This window comes from Aquarana catesbeiana, linkage group LG03 (assembly GCF_042186555.1).
Source record: "Aquarana catesbeiana isolate 2022-GZ linkage group LG03, ASM4218655v1, whole genome shotgun sequence".
In the NCBI taxonomy this organism is placed as follows: Eukaryota; Metazoa; Chordata; class Amphibia; order Anura; family Ranidae; genus Aquarana; species Aquarana catesbeiana.
In genome coordinates, this window is record NC_133326.1 from 540090766 (window position 1) to 540115112 (window position 24347).

Below are 24347 nucleotides of genomic sequence, written 5' to 3' on the forward strand. Positions count from 1 at the left end.
TTTCAACCAGTACCTCATGCACTGGAAAAACTTTTTCTTTTGTTCCCCAAGCCCTTGTACATTTGGTCATGAAGGCTCAGGGGTTTCTTGTCCTCCTGAATACTGAGGGTTGTATAAATAGCCCCTAAGAGGTCCTCTACCTCTTCCAGGGATAATTTATATCTGGAGGATTTTCGGGACTCCCCGTCCTGGTCCTCCCCCTCTGAACCATCCTGGGAATCGGAAGAGGAACTGTCTGGCTGTCTTTGTTCCACTCCGGAACGGCATGGAGCTTCTTCTGCCCTAACTGAAGTTGCAGGTTGGGCAGGAGCAGAGCCCTGAGCCTGAGGCGGGGTTGTGTCCTGGGGAACTGGATTAACGGGAGGCTGAAACCTTTCAAATAAGGCTTTAAATGAAGAAAAGGTGGACGAGAGCTCCTTTACCGAGGCTGCTAGTCCTGACTCCTGCTCAGAGGCCCTCTCTTTAACAAGGGAGTCTATGCACTCCCTACACAAGACTTTTGTCCATGATTCCCTTAATGTGTCCCTGCAAGAGGCACATCTCTTCTTAGAGCTATGTGTAGACTTAGACTTCTCTGTAGCTTTCTGAAATACATGAAAAAAATATTTTGTAATTTTTTTTTTTTTAAACTAGGACACAACCCTGGGAGTGCACTAGACCCTCCTTAATATGTGGGGATCTGAGCCTCCCTCCCCCTGACCACCCAGGGTATCTGCCCTCCCATGACAGGAACTATACATGGAGGGACAATCCCAGATAAAAAGTGCCTTTCCCCAGGGCGCTCTTACCTTAGGAAGGCTGGAGGTAGTGTCCGTTGGCTGAGCATCTGCTTCCGACATGACTGCAGGTGGTTGCTTCTACAGAGTCCCACGCTGCCTGTGCGCGTCCCAGACTCGTCTCCAGCCTGTGCCTGGCTTCCCTATCAGCTCCGCGACCCAGAACCGGAAGTCGGGGGCCAAAGGCAAGCATTCGCCTTCCGCCGGAATTGACATCGCCCGTCGTCCGGCCCGCCTCTTTTTAGCTCCAAAACGAACGGCCTGTACAGTGTACAGGGAAGGGCGAACGCCTGCTTGCTGCGGCCCTGTAGCCGCGATAGCGATCCCCCGCAACCTGAAGCCGCGCTCGGCTAGGATGAGGTGGCAAGTGAAAGAGGGGTAAATACCCCCTTGCTCCTAGGAAGCCCCTGCTCCCATTTACCGGATCAAAAATCACAAACATCGGCCACAGTCGCCCTGACTGAGTGGCCTGGCTCCTTGCACAGTGTCTCCCCACCGGAGGAAACACTAATACTGAGGTCTGGCAGGGGGAAGTAAGAATTTATGGGCTGGCGCAGTGTTTCCTAGAGGAAGAGGAGGAGACTATCTCTCATGGTGGCTGTCCTGAAAGACGAAAGGTGAAAAACGAGACAAAGTTAAATAATTTCAGAACTTTTTCCACCTTTAATGTGACCTATAAACCGTACAACTCAGTTGAACAACAAACTGAAATCTTTTAGGTGGAGGGAAGTAAAATTAAAAAACTAAAATAATATTGTTGCATAAGTGTGCACACCCTTAAACTAATACTTTATTGAAGCACCTTTTGATTTTATTACAGCACTCAGTCTTTTTGGATATGAGTCTATCAGCATGGCACATCTTGACTTGGCAATATTTGCCCACTTTTCTTTGCAAAAAAAACTCCAAATCTGTCAGATCGTGAGTGCACAGCCCTCTTCAGATCGCCCCACAGATTTTTAATCGGATTCAGGTCTGGGCTTTGGCTGGGCCATTCCAAAACTTTAATCTGCTTCTGGTGAAGCCATTCCTTTGTTGATTTGGATGTATGCTTTGGGTCGCTGTCATGCTGAAAGATGAAGTTCCTCTTCATGTTCAGCTTTCTAGCAGAAGCCTGAAGGTTTTGTGCCAATATTGACTGGTATTTGGAACTGTTCATAATTCCCTCTACCCTGACTAAGGCCCCTGTTCCAGCTGAAGAAAAACCACCCCAAAGCATGATGCTGCCACCACCATTCTTCACTGTGTGTATGGTGTTCTTTTGGTGATGTGCAGTTTTGTTTTTGCGCCAATATTTTTGGAATTATGGCCAAAAAAGTTGAACCTTGGTTTCATCAGACCAGAACACATTTTCCCACATGCTTTTGGGAGACTTCAGATGTGGTTTTGCATAAAAATTATTGCGGCGCTGAAAAGTTCAAAGTGAAATTGAAGAGTGGGAGGAATCCAATCACCAAATATATTGTGCAGATGTAGAAAGAGTCACTCGTCACCACGTGGTAATGTAGTCTGCTTACCAGAAGGTGTTAAGGATTAGGCATAGATGATAAATTCTCAATAGTATCCAGCAAATCCAGCCCACTGGAACCCCTCATCAGACCACAACATCCATGGGATTTCCTTCACATATAAACATCTCCCAATGGTCACTTCAGAATTAGGCATTCAGGCATGTAGTCATCATATATCCGAGAAAAGAAAATGAAGGAAGCATAGTGAAGCCCGTAATGATAGATAAAAAAAACTTTTATTGTAGTAACTTACAGTTGAAGCTTAAAACAGCATGCATCAATGATAGAAACAAACGGCTGCAGCAATCAGCGTACGGATGTCAGCCTGCCTGACATGTTTCATCATAACAGAAGTCTTCAGAGGCATGGCTACAGCTACAACCGCACGCTATATATATGGTATGGTTAGTGGGTGGATCAGAGGGGATATAATCAAACTCATCACTAACAGCTGGGTAAGGATATGTGTCTTGTGCAGCGCGCCCTGGTGCTAACAGGATAAACCTGGTTAGCAACTGATGATGCGACAGAACACGGCCAATCAGAAAAAAGAGAGGATAGGAACAAAAAGAGGATGGCAACAGATGACTCAGTGCCACCTCATTGGTTAACCTCTCTCTCAGTGAACAGAAAAATTGAAAAATGCCAGATAAGCATGAACAGGCGCGAGGAAGAACGCCGGCTGTGCAGTCCAGCTCAGGGACATGAAAAAGGCTAAAAATGTATTTTTGATTGATCAGACAAAAACCTGATATCATATACCTCAATATACAAAATGGAAAAGAATTAACACCCGCACAGATAAGCTGTGAAATTAATGCCTGTCATGCAGTATAGATCAAAGGCATAGAAAAAAACGCTAGACTTTGTATAACAAATCAGTGCCTGCATGGGAAATAAACACTAACCTATGGAGGGCGTGTCCAAGATGGCGATGGTGCAGGATGTCTAGTCAGGGAGCTCTGCAGCCATCGCGGGGAATTGATCCTTCTAACCCATCCTGAACTTTCCCAAACTCTCCTGAGGTGCTTCCCGCTCCCCCCCTGCTGATGCGGACACGGAACCAGCGCCGCCTGGAACATCACAGCCAGAATAATAGCCGGAATAGTTCATCTGGAGCGGCTGCACACGTGGAGGCAGCGAGCAATATGGCGACTCAGACGGAGGACCCGGACCCTGCTCTCACTGAACAGAGCAATTTCGCTGCTCTGATGCAAGCTATAACGGGATGTCAATCCTCCCTGTCCACACTTACAACAAAGATTGATACTGTGCAGCTGGACATTGGGCGCATTAGACAAGATTTTGAAAAGGTGAGGCAGCGGGTGACTGAAGTTGAAGGTTGGGTGGGGGAAGCTGAGGATACGATTAGAGATCACTCGGCTTCTCTGCACACACTGCAAGGGTTAAGCACCTAGAAGCGAGAGCCGAGGATTCTGAAAATCGTAATCGTCGCAATAACTTGAGGATCATAGGACTCCCTGAGGGATCGGAGGGCCCTGAAACCACTACCTACACAGAGAAACTCCTTCGCACACTGTTCCCTCAGGCGAGCTTTTCACCCCAATTTGTAATTGAGAGGGCTCATCGGATGCCACCGAACCGTGGCCCGCCTGGAACCCCGCCTCGCACATTTATATTCCGCCTGCTCAATTACAGGGACCGGGACTTGATACTGCGTGAGGCCCGGAAAATGGCTGACATCCGCCATGAGGCGGCCCGCCTGATTTTTTTCCCGGATTTTTCCGTGAACACCTAGAAGCAGAGAAAGTCGTTTGACCAGGTGAAGCAGGCCCTGAGAGCTCAGGGCATACGCTACAGCATGCTGTTCCCTGCCCGACTCCGTGTGCAAGATGGCGAGAGTGTCCGTTTTTTTACATCCCCAGATGAGGCCTCGCGCTGGCTGAACACCCTGCCCAGACATTAGGTATGTGGATATCCCTTCTTTGTACATGCTGCTTCATGACTCTAAACCCTAACTTATTGACTGAGCTGGCGGCATGGTGATGTGGAACTTTTCGTCGTTATGGAATATTCATGCTTACATCCCACGAGCTGCTCTTATGCCCTGCTGGCGCTGCAAAGGGGGTAAGTCTAACGCTGGGTATGGAAACCTTGAAGGGACTGCACCCCTCAACTTGATTACAAACTGACATTTGCAAACTGTGTTGGACATCCACTAACCGGGTTGTGGCTACCCTAGGTTTGATATGGGAAGGTAAAGACTGCCCTAGTTCCTGGACGCCTGAATATTTCCCCCATTCTGCCTAGGTATAGCGGGGCGAGACTGGATCGGCGAGAACACTTGCAAATGGGCTGTTACCGGTTGACTTTACCACTAGTTGGCTGATCGCCCTCTGCCCTTGAGATCGTGAGTAGAGACTAATATTTTGCTCTGGTTGGATGTGCTTCTGGGGGAGGGGAGGGGGGTAAGGGGGGAAAATTCTTAATAATTTTGTTTATGTTAAGTTTGAGCCCCTGGCACTGGCCAGGTGAAATACACGTCTATTCCCGCTGATGGCGGCATCTTCCTTAGACTGGAAACTCTGCTCATTAAGTGGACGTTATCTATTTCTTCTCATCTAGTACATGACCCCGTGAGGTCAATGACCTTTTTTGGTTCCGGGGAACAGGCATACCCAAGTTTGGGGGGTGTGCGGGGTGGGAGGGGGTTGTTTGTTTGGGGAAGGGGGGGGTCATACATGTTCTACACAGAAATGTTTTACAATATATTACACAGACTTATGCTATTTGATGCCAATGTATGTCATGTCTCAAGATGTGCTATGGGAAGTGGGCCTGGGTCCTCCCTCTAGGGGTTCAGGTGCACCCCTCAATTTAAACACTACCGCAATGTATTCTGACTCCCTATGGCCCCCGTAAAGCTAATTTCTTGGAACGTTCAGGGTATGAATTCCCGAATAAAGCGCTCACTGATTTTTAACTTCCTCAAATTACATTCCCCAGATGTTTGTATATTACAGGAGACCCACCTCACTGGAGGTCGGGTTCTGAGTCTTAAAAAGCCTTGGGTGGGCCATTATTATCATGCCACATTCTCATCATATGCCAGGGGAGTCAGTATACTGGTACGCAAGACCTTATCTTTTACATTGCTAGACCTGAACCCGGATCCCGAGGGTAGATTCATAGTTTTGCACGCAGTTATTGCCAATGTAAGCATGATAATTGTGGGACTCTATATACCCCCACCGGCATCGTTGGCGGTTCTCCATAAGATTACCACCCTTATTGCAGGATACTCCACTGACAATGTGATCTTGGCGGGGGATTTCAACATGCCACCATGCCTGAGTCTAGATAGACTGACGCCCGATACGGCTATGGAATCCCCATTATCCAGATGGGCCTCTACGTTTGCCCTTACGGACGTTTGGCGTTGGAAGAATCCCCTGCTGAGATCCTACACCTGCCAGTCAGCCTCCTATAGGGCTATGTCCCGCATTGATCTAGTCTTTGCCACCACCAGTGTTCTTAACTTGGTTCATGAAATTTCTCACCTGCCCAGGGGCATATCGGACCACTCTCCTCTGTTACTTAGTTTGAATGTGAATCCTGTCCCCACCGACTGTCTTTGGCGCCTATCACGTTTTTGGATTTCAGAAGACCGTATAGAGCAGGATGCTGAGGTTGCAATGGGGGACTTCTGGGCTGACAATCCTCCTGCTACGACACCTGCCTCCAGTTGGGAGTCCTTTAAGTTTCATGTTCAGAACCATTATCGGACAGCGATTGCTCGCACCCGACGTCAGACTGGGGCAGCTCTGCTCCAGGCTGAGCGAAGGGCGGCTTACTTAGAAACTCAATACACCAATACTAGAGATGAGGTACTCAGAGCAGATTTGCAGTGTGCAGTGCGTGAAGTGGCGCTCCTTAGGGTAGTGGCCACTAAAACACACCTACTACATCAGTCACAACGTATCTTTGAGCAGGGTGAGCGGACCGGGAGACTTCTGCTGTGGCTTTCCAGGGAGCAATCGGTAACAACTACAGTGGCTAATATCAAAGATGTGTCAGGGCGATTGTTGTCTAAACCCAGAGACATAAATACCTGTTTTGCCTCATATTATGAGGACTTATATACATCAAAGTGAGATACTCTAATACAGATCTCCAAACGTATGTGGAGACTATTACATTGCCCTCCCTGTCGGAGGAGGCCCGTGGGAGGCTAGATGCTCCGCTCACCCTCAAAGAACTCCAAAATGCCATTAGCTCCTTACAATCTGGAAAAACCCCGGGGGATGATGGACTTCCAGTGGAATTCTATAAGTCACATATGGAGACTATAGCTGTTAGACTACTGGAGATTCTAACTGCCTCCTTTGAACTAAATTCTTTGCCCCCCTCTATGTCCAGAGCTGTGATAGTCGTAATACCCAAGACAGGTAAGGATCCTGAGCTTTGCTCCTCGTATAGGCAAAAATACTTGCAAAAATACTTGCAAAAGTATTGGCTACCAGACTCAACACGGTTATCCTATCACTAATACATGGAGACCAGACTGGCTTCATGCCAGGCAAAGGAACAGATATTAACTTACGTAGACTCTATACTATCTTAGCAAGTCCAACTGCTGAGGGGGGGGCTGGTGTGGTGGCTTCCCTGGATGCAGAGAAAGCCTTTGACTCGGTGGAGTGGGAATATCTATGGCTAATCCTACACAAGTTTGGGATAGGGCCCAAATTCATACAGTGGATCCGGCTGCTGTACTCTGGTCCATCGGCTAGGGTTCGCACTGGTGGGGTTCTATCGACCTCTATTGCCCTCCACCGAAGCACTAGGCAGGGCTGTCCGCTATCGCCGGCTCTCTTTGCTCTTGCGATTGAGCCGCTAGCAGAGCTCCTTAGGACATCTTCTGAGGTGGGCGGCATTTAGTTCCCGCCCCCAGTGGAACAGGTTTCCCTCTACGCGGATGATATGTTATTGTATCTTCGTGACTCCCAGCAATCGCTTAGAGCAGCCCTGTCCATTATTGACAGATTTGGTGCTTTCTCAGGGATCAGGGTGAACTGGGAGAAATCACTCCTATTCCCGCTGACGGACACCTTAATAGTGGCGGACCCCCCCCTTCCCCTCAAAAAAGTTACTAAATTTAAATATTTAGGCATTCAGATTCAATCTGATCTGAAATGTTACTTAGCTGACAATGTCTATCCCATCCTAAATCAACTCATCCAACGTTGTGCGGGGTGGAAAACATTGCCACTAACCCCGGTGGGGAGAGTGAACTTGCTCAAGATGTCCTTCCTCCCAAAATTCCTATATGTTTTTTTTCGTCACACCCCGGTCCCCATTCCAAACTAATTTTTCCTCAAATTAGATCAAGCCATCACCTCCTTTGTATGGGCTGGGACAACACCCAGGGTAGCCAAACAAACACTGCAGTTATCGCTTACAGAGGGAGGCTTATCCCTGCCAAATTTTAAGAAATACTATTGGGCGGTGCTACTGGTTACCGTACGTTGGTGGTTCGCTCAGAATAACACTAATCCGGCGGTTAATCTGGAGGCTGCGATTTTAGGCTCATACTCTGAACTTAGCAATTTGGTCTACAGAGGCCCGAGATACAGCTCTCAAGTTACTACGCCCATGAAAACGACGGTGGGGGTGTGGCAGCAGGTCTCCTCATATCTTACTAGTGGCAATACTATCTCCCCACATACCCCACTCTGGGGCAACCCAACAATGCCGCACCTCCAATCTGTTCCGGACCCTCGGGTCTGGGCCAGACACGAGGTTCGAACATTGCGACACCTATTTAGAGAGGGTCGGCTTCTCACCTTTGCGGAACTGAGAGCTAGATATAACTTACCCCGTGGATGTTTTTCCGCTTCATGCAACTAAGGCATGCGGTTCGAGCACAGTTCCCGCGTGGGATAGAACTGTCCGCCCACTCGGTTGAATCCCTATTGCTGACCGATCATCTAGATCACACACTATCCACGATATACATCAGACTCACATGCAAAGATACCTCCAAAATGCTTCCCCTTTTTCATAAATGGCAGTTGGACATCCCGGCTCTGACGGAGGACTGGTCAGAAAGCCTACAGCAATGCATCCCTTTTATGATTTCAGCAAGGGACAGGTTTGTGCAACTGAAGTTCCTTCATAGGGTATACTATACCCCACAAAGACTAAAATCTACCCAGGGCTTGATGATGGGTGTCCCAAATGCAGACAGTCAGTGGGGACCTTCTTTCATGTAGTATGGTCGTGCCCGGTTCTCCAGACTTATTGGCTCGACATAGTGACAGATATAAATGGAGTGGCAGGACTACAGTTAAAAGTTGACCCGATGGTGTTCCTATTGGGTATCACAGATAATTTGAATGCAGCCAAACACACCAAACTATTTGTGTTTTATGCAGCTTACTATGCCAGGAAAATGATTCTGTTGCGCTGGAAGTTGTCGGACCCCCCCACTGTTGGGGAGTGGGAGGACACAGATAAATATAGTGCTGCCAATATATAAGCTCACTTACATGGGCAGGAACTGTCCCAAGAAGTTCGACAAAATTTGGGCTGCTTGGGTTGCAGCTCGGCACCTGGTGGTGTGAGTTCACTGGTAGGTTGGACCCTGGGAGGCTGACTGGCTGGAAATGGGCTGTGGAATCACTACCCCTAATTCTAAAAGGTGAGGTTGTATAATCCGCGTCACCCCCTCTCTCTCCCTCCCCTTTCCTTCTATGGCGCAGGTACTCTTTAAAGACACTAGTGTGCTTCCATGGAGACCTCTCCTGACCTCATATTCCTTTCGTTTCCTCTTTTCTTCCCTCACTCCCTCTTCTATCCCTGCAGACGATATCCTCTACATCTTCTTTAACCCTTTAATTCTTTCTTGTCTACCTGACTTTCCCCCCTCTGGTTTCCTCCCTCCCCCCCTAATATTAGCGACAATATAATGCATAAAAGGTTGATGTCAAATTCAGAGTAGATGAAAATGAGACTTATTTTGTTTATTTCCAGCAAAGTCTACTAACAAATAGGATAAGTAGACCGCTCTAGGCCCTAATCGATCTAAATATATCTCGAATTTTGTATCATCTTGCAGTGTGGTAACTGACTGCATATGCTCCTGTAAATATGATATGTTTATCAAACTCAAATGTAATGTACAGACTATTCAATAAACATTTTCTGTGTTAAAAAACAAAAACAAAAAAAAACACTTACCTATGTATAACAAACCAGCGCCTCACATGCAACTAAGCAATAGACATTGTGAATGCGATTAATCGCACACAATTCAATAAAAATACATGCATGCAATATACATCAATACATGTGTTAAAATCAATACAGATGATTGTAAACATCATTAAAAAATATTGTTTTAAAAAACTGACCTAGACCCAAGATTTGCAAATAAATAAAGGAGAAAAAACAAAAAATAAATAAATAAAACGAACAAAGCAGTGTATTGATGCTAACTGTTATTAATGAAGCTATTAACATCCCACTCTACGTTTAACCCATATGGCGTATAGCATTTGAGGGTGTGTATTCATCGCGTTTCCAACCTCGAGATTTCTCTCTTGGTGTAACTACCTCTCCAATGGGGTGTGAAACGATCGATGGCGGTAATCAGAGTCCCTACTGGATTTCTGTTATGACATTCTAAATAGTAACGATTTATTTTTGCGCCAACAATAATTTTTGGAATTATGGCCAAAAAAGTTGAACCTTGGTTTCATCAGACCAGAACACATTTTCCCACATGCTTTTGGGAGACTTCAGATGTGTTTTTGCAAAATTTAGCCAGGCTTGGATGTTTTTCTTTGTAATAAAAGGCTTCTGTCTTGCCACTCTACCCCATAGCCCAGACATGTGAAGAATATGGAAGATTGTTGTCACATGTACCACACAGCCAGTACTTGCCAGATATTCCTTTAATGTTTAAATGTTGCTGTAGGCTCTTGGCAGCCTCCCTAAAGAAGGTTTCTTCTCGTCTTTTCATCAATTTTGGAGGGACATCCAGTTCTTTGTAATGTCACAGTTGTGTCATATTTTCTCCACTTGAAGATGACTGTCTTCACTGTGTTCCATGGTATATTGAATGCCTTGGAAATTCTTTTGTACCCTTCTTCTGACTGATACCTTTTAACAATGAGATCCCTCTGATCTCTGATGCTTTGGAAGGTTTCTGCGGACCATGGCTTTTGCTGTAGGATGCGACTAAGAAAATGTCAGGAAAGACCTACTAGAACAGCTGAACTTTTTTTTAGGGTTAACCAGAGGCACTTTAAAATGACGGCAGGTGTGTACTGACTCCTATTTAACATGAGTTTGAATGTGATTGCTTAATTCTGAACACAGCTACATCCCCAGTTATAAGAGGGTGTGCACATTTATACAACTACATTATTTTAGTTTTTTTTATATTTTACTCCCCCCCAAAAAAGATTTGTTTGTTTTTCAATCGAGTTGTACAGTGTATAGGTCACATTAAAGGTGGAAACATTTCTGAAATTATTTCTCTTTGTCTCAATATTTTACATCACAGAAACCTGATATTTTAACAGGGGTGTGTAGACTTTTTATATCAACTGTAGCAGCTCACAAGGTTTTATTACATTGTTCAATCTATGGCTGGCTTAAGTCTATAGCCATGTACACATGGGCAGAATGTCAGGAGACATTTGCTGGTTCAAAAAAAAACGGCTGACTTTCTGCCTGTGTTTTAGGTCGTCGGTCTGTTTGGCCCGCTTCTGTCCAATGTGCATGCTGGAAAACCAGCAGCCAATCGACTCCCGATCAGCACTCTCAGCCAATGGCAGAGAGCGATGATTGGAGTGTTCTGGCGGGGGGCGTCCCCCTGTCAGAACACAATAGCTCAGCGGGGGAGATCGCTGGACTAACCTTGCATAGTTAGTACAACGGCTCCGAGCCGACAAGTTAGTGTGTACCCGGCTTAAGACTTGGTCGACCCACTAAAAACAATGCATTGGCTGATAACTTATTTAACAGCTGATAAAATGGCAGTGAACACAGCAAAATACAGGGCTCCCTCAAGAGGCTCTTCTGATCAACTCCACATTAAAAAAATAATTTAAATAAGGAAAAACAAGCTCGTAAAAAAGTTGAAGACATGCAAAATATTATACGAAAAACACTGCAGTAATAACCCAAATTATGTGCTCACGAAAAAATACACTATACTTTCTCTTTACAGTGTATGTATAGCCAAAATATTTTTTTTCTGTGTCCTGTAGGGGAGATTCCTGTTGCCTCATTAGGATGGACATAGAGGAATTCTCCAAACAGTGAAAGGAAATCCCCCTCTAATTTGTGACAAAACTACAATTCTAGCTTTAGATTTTACTCTAATTTATGACTTTGACCAGTGGAACTTTCAGAATTAGAGATGGATGCAAAGATCTGGCCACCCCTGGTACATCTGCATTGTGTTGATTTTTTTGGAAAGTTAACAATCTCTGTAGATCACAAACTTAAGTGGAAGGGAGTGTGCATACCTGGCTTGGATCAGACAGCCTTTCCCCACCACGGGAGCATCACTGGGAAGATCTATGGTGGTGAAAAGTACGTCAGGGACTTTCTGCTTGCGGCAACTGTAGCAGAAGGTGAGGTGTGCTGGAAACGGCATGTTCAGTTCATCATAGGGAATGTGACAAAACCCGCAGCCTGTTGAAGATACCTCGTCCACCCTACACAGAGAGTCAAAGTTAGTTAAAAGCAAGAAGAATACCACGCATTTCCTTACAGAAGGTGCAACCAACCTCCTCCGACTTCATTCTGGAAATTTCGAATGTTGCCATTTGTGTTAAAAGATTATTGAGAAAAAGGTGAAACACAAACTGGGTCAAGCAGGCTGTGATAGGATGGGATTATGGGGTGACTTTTCTGTGGCCCTCATCCCCTCCCGGGTTAGAATTGTCGTGCTATTAGGTCATCTGTGATGTTTAAAAGGACAGTCCCATCACACTGAGCTCTAAGAGCTTTCAAAAACTTGCAACCTTTAATGAAAAAGGTAACAGTTGTTAACAGCTTTATTGACAGGAAATATTGTGTGCCTCCACTTGGTTTAGATGAGGATTAACAATAAAATTATCTGCATGTTAGGAGCCCTGTCCCCATAAAGTTTTTTTTATTATTAAAATATATATGCTTCAAATGATAAGTACAGTTTGGTGCTTTTTAATGGACATGTACATCTATATTTAATAATTCTGAACAATCACAGAATGAAATGAGTCCAAAAAAAAAAAAAAAAAAAAAAAAAAGATTTGCTTGTGCTAGCAGTGGGCTCCTAAAAGCGGACAACACTATTATGTTTAATGCACACAAAGCATATATAAATCTGCATTTAAAGTGGACCCACTAGCAACAATGAAATGTCATGCTTCCAACCTTACCAAAACACTGACAGATTTCTCATTTTATGGATTATAGATTTATTTTTCCACCTTGTATACTATTGTCCTCCCAATTTCTCATGCCTCACTTGGCCTTTTTGCTGCTGCATTACTTTCCGCCACCCATAAAATCCTGCAATATTTCACAAGATGGAAACATGTAAGCAATACAACAGCAGATCTCTGTCTGTGAACGTGTAAGATCTGGTATCATGTCATTAGGGTTAGGCTGCAAGAACCAGGAAGAAAAAACTGAACAAATAGAACAAAGACAAGTGAAGTGCAGGTGAGGAAGACAACACTGGGTCTGCTGGTCTTGTAAGCACATTTTTGTAGCATAAAAAAAGAGCAGACAAGGTAGCTGGCACTAGTGTTTTCACTAGAAGGTTGAAGTTCTTTTTTTAAGCTTAATTGATCAAATGCGGCCACAGTATGGAGAACCTTCTGTGATAAGAGAGCTGGATCACATGATTTACATTTGACTCAGCTCGCCTCTTTCCAGTAAATTTTTGTCTATTCAGTGAATGAATCAGGGATTTTCTTGCTTCAGGACTCCTCTAAGAACATTTGTAAATCATAGCTGTGCTGTATAAATATGCCTTACAAAATATACAGCTGCTTAAAAACTGTAAATATGTATTTCAGTAAATTTAGTTGTCAGCCTGGAATCCAAGTGACACTTCATCTTAGATTCCCTTTAAGCTCACATGATGTGATAAGCACATAGGCTAACCAGCACCTGCCTTTGAAAAGACTGATATTTGAGTCTGGGACTGCCCCTTTAAACGTTGCGCATGATCTGGTTGTATCGAGGCGTTACCTCTGCCGGTGTTAGTGACACAAGGAGTGAAGTGCCCCGGCCGCAATCCACCCTACCTACCCTATACGAAGAGCACTATCCTTGCTTTGTAGGAAATAATCAAAGTCTGCCTTGTCTGACCCTATAAAGAAGCCAGGTTGGGCGGACAACCTTTGTTCCAAACAGCATTCGCTGGCTGCGTCCTGTAGGAAGCGGGGGTTCAGGACAGTGGCAGTACCCGAGGCCGAAAGAATGCAGACTTCTTCACTGTGAAGAGAGAGAAGGGAACAGCACACCTCATGTCAGGGGAATATTTGCAGGATTACAGAATAAAACACAACAAACAACCTAGGGGTTGGATAAGTGCATCTCAGAGAAAACATAAAAAAGACAACCTTTGGCCAGTAACGGCTTCAAGAAAAAATGATCTTAAATTAGAAGGTATTTACATGTACCATTTCTTCATATATTTTAAAAATAAGGCCTCCTGCACACTCTGCTTAAAAAAAAAAAAAAAAAAATCCCACTTTAACAGGCGTTTGATTTATTTATTTGTTTTTTAACCTGTAAAATGTTACTCTGTTTCCATGCACAAAATAGGCATTTACAGGCATATTAAAAGCAAAGCATTTACAGGCTGAAAAAAAAAAAAAAAAAAAACACATCAAAAGTGCATTCAGGAGAAGACTAAAGAGCAGAAAAAAACATTTGACACGCTTACGCACATGTAAATGCACCTAGACGGATTTAGGCACATTTGAGCATTACTGCATTCCAATGTTCAGAACAAATTATTATTCTGGCCAATGGGATCCATTAATGCTCAAAAACATTAGGCGCTTAAAGCATCTTTTTTCCTGCCTGGAGAAAAGGTGTTTAGACGGGATAAACAAATGCCCTGTCTGCATGAGGCCTAAGATACTTCCTCATTTCAGGACAAAACAAGATTAAGCCATGCAAATAATTGTTTTTCGTTCCTCTATCCAGAACCGCTGGTGTATAGTGCAAATATAGTAGCCTAATATCATTCATTCCATGTATTCCAAGCTGCATATAGCTGTTTCAGGTATTTGGCAATCATCGGTGCAGTGTATGAAAAATCATGACTTGTACAGAGTGTAGTTTGAATTCAACATAATCACTCTAACAGCAAGGCAACTCACAAAGTGACACTAAACTCTGGTTTAAAAAAAAAAAAAAAAGTCTGTTCAAAAATGTATTATAAACTTTAAAAACATCTGCTGTTGGTCTCCGCCACTTCCAAATCTCCAACTTCCTTTTTCTGCTGCTTTGATGCAATTTCCTGTTAGTAGGTATCTACACTTCACCATGGTCCCTCCATACTGTATGTAGGAACATAGCAACCTTCTCTTGCTCGCTCCTGATATGGACTAGGGACTATGGGATGTGTAGTGTACAGAGCAGTTCACATGACTGCAACTAACATGCACTGCTGGTTCAGAACAAACGAATTCTGGGGAAAATTAAGAGGTTCTGGAGCTCATGAGAATGTTACAAGGAGGCAGAAAAACACACAATTTCATGAAATAGCTTACATGGCCATTAATTAGGGGATGTGTATGGTTTGTTTATTTTTTGATTAAAAGGATACTGTTTACTGTCACTTTAACCACTTCAAGACCGCCGCACGACGATGTACGTCCAAACTTTGAATGGGGATATCGTTGTTATGGCAGCAGCTAGCTGCCATAACCCCGGTATCCCCGTTTTCGTGCGGCGGCCGGCTGTCAGATAAAAGTGGTCCCTGCGGCGGATTCGCCGCGAGATCACTTTTATCGGTGTCGGGAGAGGGGCCCCCGCCGCTCCCGCCCCGATCCGGTGCCCTCCGCCGCTTACCGGATGCGTCGGTAGCGGCGGAGGCGATCGCGTCCTCCTCTGTGGTTTGTCTGGAGACGAGTGAGGCCAAGATGGCGCTCACTCGTCTCCATGATACTGCTGGGCGGAAGCGACGTCAAAACGTCACTTCCGTCCACACCTCTTAAAAGGCACATTTTTTCAAATGTCATTTTTCTAAATGACTTTTTTTTTTTTATTGTTGCATTTTAGTGTAAATATGAGATCTGAGGTCTTTTTGACCCCAGATCTCATATTTAAGAGGTCCTGTCATGCTTTTTTCTATTACAAGGGATGTTTACATTCCTTGTAATAGGAATAAAAGTGACACCATTTTTTTTTTTTTTTTTTTTTAAAAACAGTGTAAAAATAAATAAAATATTGTAAAATAAATAATAAAAATTAAAAAAAAAAAAAAAATTTTAAAACCCCCCTGTCCCGACGAGCTCGCACGCAGAAGCGAACGCATACTCAAGTAGCGCCCGCATATGAAAACAGTGGTCAAACCACACGTGAGGTATCGCAGCGACCGGTAGAGTGAGAGCAATAATTCTAGCCCTAGACCTCCTCTGTACCGCAAAATATGCAACCTGTAGAATTTTTTAAACGTCGCCTATGGAGATTTTTGAGGGTAAAAGTTTGACGCCATTCCACGAGCGGGCGCAATTTTCAAGCGTGACATGTTGGGTATCAATTTACTTGGCGTAACATTATATTTCACAATATAAAAAAAAATTGGGCTAACTTTACTGTTGTCTTATTTTTTCAAAAAAGTGAATTTTTTCCAAAAAAAAGTGCGCTTTTAAGACCGCTGCGCAAATACGGTGCAAAAAAAAGTATTGCAATGACCCCCATTTTATTCTCTAGGGTGTTAGAAGAAAAACCATAATGTTTGAGGGTTCTAAGTGATTTTCTAGCAGAAAAACCTGTTTTAAACATGTAAACACCTAAAATCCAAAACGAGGCTGGTCCTTAAGTGGTTAAAATCAAGATTTTTTTTAAACTTTAATTTTCCCAGGAGTCTTTTCCCCTTACAGGATTCACATTTGTTTGATTATCTGAGCACAAGAACCCGATAAAACTGCTGAGATACAGGTTCCTGGCAGAATGAACTGTGTTCTGTTACCTGATTACGATTTACTCACCAAATACTGGTGGATTCACTATATCCAACAACAGCATGGCAGCCCAGGGCCTTGGCGTGAGATTTAATCTCCTGTCGAATTTCAGCCCACCAGGCATCTCTGGTTTCTGGTTCATCTGGAGGAAGAGAAATGAGAAGCTAATTGCCACTGAGGAGCAGTTACCCTCCAAGCATTTACATGTAGAGCCTGTAATAATCCTATGTTGTGCCCCAGAACATCTTAACTACATAATATTTATACTGAATCGCAATTGAAGAGTGTGTTAATGAAACCAAAAGAAAAAAAAAGAAAAAGAAAAACAGTAAAAGTTATATGGCCACGCTCAAGAGGAAATGCCAAATTTCTGATCTTATCCAAGTCAGTCCAAGGTATGGGAAAACATTTTAAATTATTAGGAATTGCTTTGCCTTTACATACACTGTATGACCAACATTAGGTAGGTGCAACCCACCCCCCCCCCCCCCTCCAAATGGCAGCATTCAAGTGTTTTCAGTGACAAGTAATGTTAATACTACAGCATTCAAAGACATTGCAGATAATTGTGTTCTTCCAACCTTGTGTTAATTGTCTGAAGAAGGCTCTTTTTTTGTTCCAGCATGACCTTATAGTGAGCCCTTATAGTAAATTGAAACTCCTATTGCTAGCCAGGCTTCTTATGCAATAGGCGTGCGTGCGTGCGTGTGTGTGTGTGTCCATATTTATAGTCATTGTTTTGCAATGGGGTTCCCAATAAGATCTAATAGGTGTGATTGTCATGGGTACACAAACTTTTGGCCATAAAGTATAATTTTGTTACCAATTTACCAATGAGAGGGTTTGGATTAGAAATTCACAATTTTTCTATTATGCAGTACAGTAATTTTTAATTTAGCTAATGTTACAATTTCTTTACTATATACTGGTGAGGTGGATATTTAGCAGCTAGATTTGCTGTTTTTATTGTTTAAAAATGGCACGGCTTCTGTTTTTGCAGCTCTTTAATACTCTTCCACTGCTCCTTGAAAATGTAATAAATGTGAAATTTTTTGATTTTTATCTATTTATTTTTTGAGAAATATAAACAGCTTCAAAAATATTGCATGAGAGGAAATAGGTAGCCTGCCACCACCGACTCTGAAAATGACAGATGCCTGGCCCTCATAATGGGTTTAATACTTTGAGTCTTGGGCCCTGGAACACGTCTGCAATCAGACATTTTGACTTAAAATAGCATGCTTGCTCTTGTTAAAAAAGGGATCCTGTCACCTTGTCCATTCTGCAAAAAGTGATACTGATGTGTAAAGCACCACCAACAACCTTATACTTAAATCTCCAGTGGTCCCACACTGCTCCTGCTTCTTTGGCCACCCTTGTAAATGAATCTGTACTTCTGGGTCTGGGGAGCTTGTGACCTCCTTCCTGATGTAGTGCTCAGGTCTAGGAGCCTATCTCTAAGCTTGGGCACTGTCACTGCTCCCTCTGAGCTTCAACACTGGACACATATGGTGGTGGCTGCAACAGAAGGAGCGCTGGGAGAGAGCTGGAGATGCAAGTCTAAGCTGTTGGGGAGCTGGGTTGGACACAAACACTTTCATTTTACCATGAATAATAAAGCCGACAATGTCTGTAAGATTTAAAGCTAGAGGCAGTCAAGTGACAAGCATTTTCTGGCACTCACGTATTCCTCTTAGCAAGTTTCCTTTACAGGGCGTGAATTCTTGCACTCACATAAACACCATCCACATTTTCAAGCCTATGCGGCTTAACAAAATGATGGGAAAAGGCCATGTGAGTCACAGGCAGCATGGAGTACTGCAAGAAAAAAAAAAAAACAAAAAAAAAACAAAAAAAAACCCCCCATCTTCCACTGTGAGTGTATAAAAGAAAATATTACAAAATAATACTGTTTGCCACATAGCATGCAGAATGGACAGAGGATAGATAGGCCCAGCCATGTTTTTCCCAGGTATCGGCAGATGTATGTGAGCACACAGCATTCTTTAAACTCCATGATCTCTGTGCTTGAGGTGAGTGGTAAAAGTGTGCAAAATAAAGTCTGAAAACTTACCCACCTCATCATTTAAACACCAAAGTTATAAGCTAGCTCCATACAACAACCTAAATGTACACATGACATACATATATGTGCACTTCCTTTAATGTCAAAAGATCTGTGAAACTCTTCAGCTGGTCTTGTGATCCCGGAAGACATACGTAGGCAGGCACTAGAGCCTAAATTGTTTTCTCCGTGTGAAGGTACAGAAGGAAGGTGAGCAGAAGGGGGGGGGTAGGGTGAATAAGCGTGCTGTACCAAAGGTTTGGGACTCCAAGTATATTAAACACGTGAACTAAATAGACAGGAGGAGTTTCCTCTACCGCTCTGTCACAAGACTAGCAGAGGTTGTAGGGAGATGATGAGCACCACACCAAAAGGTTTAGGAGTCCCAAGCATACTTATTTCATCACATAAATTCAAAGACAATGCATGTTAAAAGCTACAAGGTGCCCCCTTTATTAGCTACTAACCTTCTGGTTTTATTGGACTTATAGGTGAACAGAGAGTTACATCAGGTCAGAAATAAAATTAGCCCTCATATTTCAAAAACTTCAGGAGCCGTTTGTGATGGCTAAACTAGCTGCTGAAGCATACTTATGAAATAATTTGGCTATTTTTTTTCTATGTTGATTTAACCCTCTTTTGATGTATAAATATATAGCAAAACCAACAGTTAAAAAGGTACTATGTACTTGCAACTGTTTTCATGGTTTTAAAGCGGAGTTACACCCACTTTTGAGAAGTCGTCTTAAATGAAAGACCACCTCTCCACTGCTCGTTTTTGGCTAGTTAAAATTTTTTTTCTTCTAACTTACCTTTTTACGAAGTACAGCCTGTACTTCCGATCCATCAGGTCCGTGGCGCAGGATGTCATATCCTCTTCTTCGGCGAGCCCCCGAGGTCTTCTGGGACATGTGTGTGTGTCCCAGAAGACAGCTGGCCATTCACAAAGCGCTGCGTGACGCGCGAATGCGCAGTAGGAAACGGGCAGTGAAGCCGCAGGGGTCCACTGCCTGTTTCCCTTAATTAGAATGGCGGTGCCTGCACCCGATCTGATGGACAGAACGGCCTCGGAGGGCCGACATCGCGGGCTCCCTTGACAGGCAAGTGTCCTTATTAAAAGTCAGCAGCTACAGTGTTTACATAGAGTCAATTTAAAGCATTCCCATTTCCTTTTTTTGTTCTTTACCGACAACCTTCCTTTTCAGTCTAAATTTTGGAGAGCAGCTCTCAGCCCTGGAAAATGTGCTCTCTTAATCACTTGCTGACCGGCTGACGCCGATATAAGTCGGCAGAATGGCTCTCTTGCGCAAACTGACGTACCTGTACGCCAGTCTGTAAAAGCAGGAGAGCGGACCCACCGCATGTCGTGGGAGCGTGCCCGCAGACCATGTCCAATGGCGGCCCGCTATTGGGGCGAGGAGAGGCCGAATTGGAAACTGCCTATGTAAACAAGGCAATTCCCCGTTCTGCCTAGTGAAATGACAGGGATCTACTGCTCCCAGTGATCGGGAGCAGTGATCCCTGTCATGTTTTAGCAAGCCCATCCCCCCTATAGTTAGAACATGCTGAGGGAACACACTTAACCCCTTGATCGCCCCCTAGTGTTAACCCCTTACCTGCCAGTTTTTAGCACTGATGTAATAATGTCAATGCTCCACAAAAAGTGTAATCTGGGGTCAGATTTGTCCGCCGCAATGTTCCAGTCACGTTAAAAATCACAGATCGCTGCCATTACCAGTAAAAACAATAAAAACATTAAAAGCCTGGGATTACATGGACGTGGTTCTGGAAGCTCTGGGCCTGGGAAGATGTATGCGGGCCTTCATTAGCGCTTTATACACCAATCCCACAGCCAGGGCGCAGGTCAATGGCCATTTGTCGGATGCCTTCTCCATCCATAATGGCACCAGACAGGGGTGCCCTCTTTCCCCCCTGCTGTATATCCTTACTCTGGAACCTCTATTGCATTGTATTTGAGCAAATCCAAACATAAAAGGAATTGAGGTTCATCAACGAGAATACAAGATAGCCGCCTTTGTGGATAACATCTTGCTCTTACTTTCATCCCCAATGATGTCCCTGCCCAATCTGCTGCCGGTTCTAGAACAGTTTAAAACCATATCAAACCTAAAAATTAATTACTCGAAGTCCTTTGCACTAAACATTTCATTACCTCCTAAGCTAGTACAACTCTGCCAGTCGAATTTCCCTTTCTGTTGGAAAACAGATGCTATCCCCTATTTGGGTATCCAACTCATGGGTAGGCTGAAAGACCTCTATGAAAAAAATTTCCTGTCAGAACTTAAAAACATACAACAGGACCTTCTCAAATGGGAGGCTCCCACTGTTTCCTGTTCGGTAGGGCCTCAATCCTTAAGAGGACGGTGCTCCCCTGGATATTATACAAAATGCAGACTATCCCGAAGCTGGTCCTACCAATGGGGCGGCATAGGTTTGCCGGATCTCCACAGATACTATTGGGCTGTTCATTTAGCCAGGGTGGTTGACTGCAGTTAGATACGCGGTGTAAGGACTGGGTGTTGCTCGAGCAGTTGATCTCGTCAGCAGAGCTTCGTTTAATCCCCTGGTTTTCTAAAAAATACAGAACACCTCTTATACACACGCATCCGCTTATTGGGGCGACACTGCAAGCATTTGATAGTGCCTGTAAAATTAACGCACTATCAGATAAAGACTGCGCGATCACCCCTATAAAGGGTAACCCAGATTTTCCCCCAGGACTGGACAAAGCTTTCCTATCATTGGAGTGGCCTTAAGCAGAAATGCTGGATAACACTTTTACTCGAGGGGTAGGTTCCTCTGGCAAGGAGAACTCACCGCGTTGTCCAACACTAAATCTTTTCCCTTTTGGGCCTATATGCAACTTAAACACTATTTGGACAACACGGCTAGCAGAGATAGCTTCACGAAGCCTCCTACTGTTTTTAAGTCACTGTGTTCTATCTAGTCTCCCCAGAGTCATGATCTCGGTGCTCTACGCTTCCATGTTCAAGGAACCATATGCTTCTTTGCGCTCGGAGCATGTGTTCTGGGAGACTGAGCTGAACGTGGCAATCAAAGACACCAGTTGGGATCATGTTCATTTATACATTCATAAAGGCTCGCTGAATGTTCACACCCAGGAAAATGGGTATAAAACGAGATAGTACAAGACTCCAGAAGTACTTCACAAATTTATCCCGACAGTCTAGGATCGATGCTGGAGATGCGAACAAGAGCTGGGCACCTTTCTTCATACATGGTGGAAGTGCCCACTGATCCAGCCTTACTGGCGAAAGGTGCACGACATTACGACTGCGATCTCCTCTCTCCCGTTGGAACTCTCACCAGCACAGTACCTCCTTCACCTTTCCGAAATATCTTAAGATATCATAAGTCATTGGCTATGCACATGATCAATGCAGCCAGACTCTGCCTGCCAGTTCATTGGCGGTCTAAAGCCCCCTCCTCAATGAAAGAATGGGCATCACACATTAACCGAATAGAAACGATGGAGGAGCTGATACACATCACTCAAGACAGAATCTCTAGGTTTACAGCAACGTGGGCTAACTGGTTTGAATATCGATCCTCTCAGCACAGGAGCTGATACAAAACACTAACTCATGTCATACTACTTTTGACACACCTTGATGATACATCTCAAAAGCGTTCTAGATTGTGGGTCTAAGGTGGCGCGCCCGGTGGTGAGTGGAGAGGGTGGCCGGTGGTTTCCCACCCCCTCTCCTGTGGGGGGCAGATTCAGTGGTCTTCCCGTCTCCCCAAACCATATGCAATAAACAGGAAACAATTTGGGTGGCCGGGGGGACCCGGCCTCCCTGGCTGCTCTGATGTGGTCACAGATAAGAGAGATACTAATGCCAGCAAGGGTTATGCACTGACACCCTCAGGGAAAATATAGGACTGCATATGTCAGGCACTTAGAATGCATTTGATGCAGGAATGATTAAGGGTGTGGTTAATATATAGATGTGTATTACAATGTCGTTTAAACCCAGTCTTACTATGTAGATATCTCTTTATAGATGCCTTCTGCATTACCTGTTTGAAAACTCTAATAAAATCTTTATGGATAAAAAAAAAAAAAAAAAAAATTAAAAAAGTCCCTAAAATCGATCCCGTAGTTTGTAGACGCGATACTTTTGCGCAATATATGCCTAGTGCGATTTTTTTTTACCAAAAATATGTAGAAGCATATATATCGGCCTAAACTGATGAATAAAATGTTTTTTTATAATTTTTTTGGGATATTTTCTTCTTTTTTTTTATAGCGCAAAAAAACAAAACAAAAAAATAACGCAGAGATGATCAAATACCACCAAAAGAAAGCTCCATTTGTGGGGAAAAAAGGACATCAATTTTGTTTGGGTACAGCGTCGCACGACCGCGCAATTGTCAGATAAAGCGATGCAGTGCCGTATCGCAAAAAAATGCTCTGTCATTAAGGGGGGCAAATTCTTCCGGGGCTGAAGTGGTTAAAATTAGGCGTTTTTATCTTTCTAATATGTGTTTGTGGTTTACAGCTTACAGTAAATTAAATCATTCAAAAGGAGGTGTACACCCAAAGTTGACAGTCACCAGATCTCTGCCCAGGAAGCTGTGAGAACCGAGCGATTAGCGGTGTTTGATCGCTCAGTTCTCAGTGTTAGACCTGACGGGGACAGATGCTGCATCCACCTAGGTAAGACCCCATTCACACAGGGACGACTTGTCAGGCGACCTAGTCGCCTGACAAGTCGCCTCCCGTTCTGTACTATGGAGCCGTTCTAAGGGGAGCGACGCAAGTCGCTCCGACTTAGAAAAAGGTTCCTGTACGACTTCGGGGGCGACTTGGGGCGACTTGCATAGACTTCTATGCAGAAGTCGTTTTGCAAGTCGCCCGGCCATTCGTTTGCAGGTCGCCTCGCTGAGGCGACCTGCAAGTCGTGTTGCCCCTGTGTGAATGGGGTCTAAGTATGATTCAAGAATGTTTTTTTTCCCATACGTCTCATTTAATGATCACTGCTTCCCAGATGTTTATTTATTTCAGGTACTTATATAGCGCCGTCAATTTACGCAGCGCTTTACATATATACTGTACATTCACATCAGTCCCTACCCTTAAGGAGCTTACAATCTAAGGTCCCTAACTCACATTCATATACTAGGGACAATTTAGACAGGATCCAATTAACCTACCAGCATGTCTTTGGAGTGTGGGAGGAAACCGGAGTACCCAGAGGGAACCCACACAGGCACAAGGAGAACATGCAAACTCCAGGCAGATAGTGTCGTGGTTGGGATTCGAACCAGCGACCCTTCTTACTGCTAGGCGAAAGTGCTATCCACTACACTACTGTGCCGCCCGATGTTCTTTTATATGAACATTAGTAATAATCTCTGCATTGTTTGAGAACAGGTCTAGCAGAGCATCATTTCTAGTTGGGGCCTCTATGAACTGTACCAGAAAATTGTCTTGTTAATAGATTTATAAATTTCCACCCTTTTACTGTTTCAGCAGTGCCATTACGCTAGTCTATTTCCAGCTACTTAAAATCCCCCATTATTATCACTGTTGCAGCCTTTTCTTTCTGTGCAAGGAGGTAAGTCTCAAACCTCCTCATTAACCACTTCCCGCAAAATGTTGTACCTGTAAACCGTTTTGATCTAGTAGTTGTGCCAGGGTGATGCCTGCAGCTGCAGGCTTCACCCCGGTACTCTTTTTTTTAGAGCTGGTGGTCGGCTTTCAGGTGATAACCGATGTGGCTAAGAAGCCACTTGGTCGTTATCACAAGGAGCAAGATGGGACGTCCCCTCCCTCCCG

General features: G+C 44.1%; 1 protein-coding gene across 14 annotated transcripts in view; it reads right to left on the bottom strand.

Moving 5' to 3' along the window:
- Positions 1-24347, bottom strand: part of C2CD5 (C2 calcium dependent domain containing 5) — a 224947-nt gene that overhangs the window by 80680 nt on the left and 119920 nt on the right. For 8 of the 14 annotated variants that reach the window (XM_073621440.1, XM_073621446.1, XM_073621444.1 and 5 more), the window contains 3 exons: positions 16486-16600; positions 13568-13753; positions 11788-11979 (listed from right to left, as the gene is read on the bottom strand). In XM_073621440.1, coding sequence (XP_073477541.1) covers positions 11788-11979; positions 13568-13753; positions 16486-16600 — 493 coding nt within the window. The remainder of the gene's footprint in view (positions 1-11787; positions 11980-13567; positions 13754-16485; positions 16601-24347) is intronic. The other 6 variants (XM_073621450.1, XM_073621448.1, XM_073621443.1 and 3 more) reach the window with 1 other exon arrangement.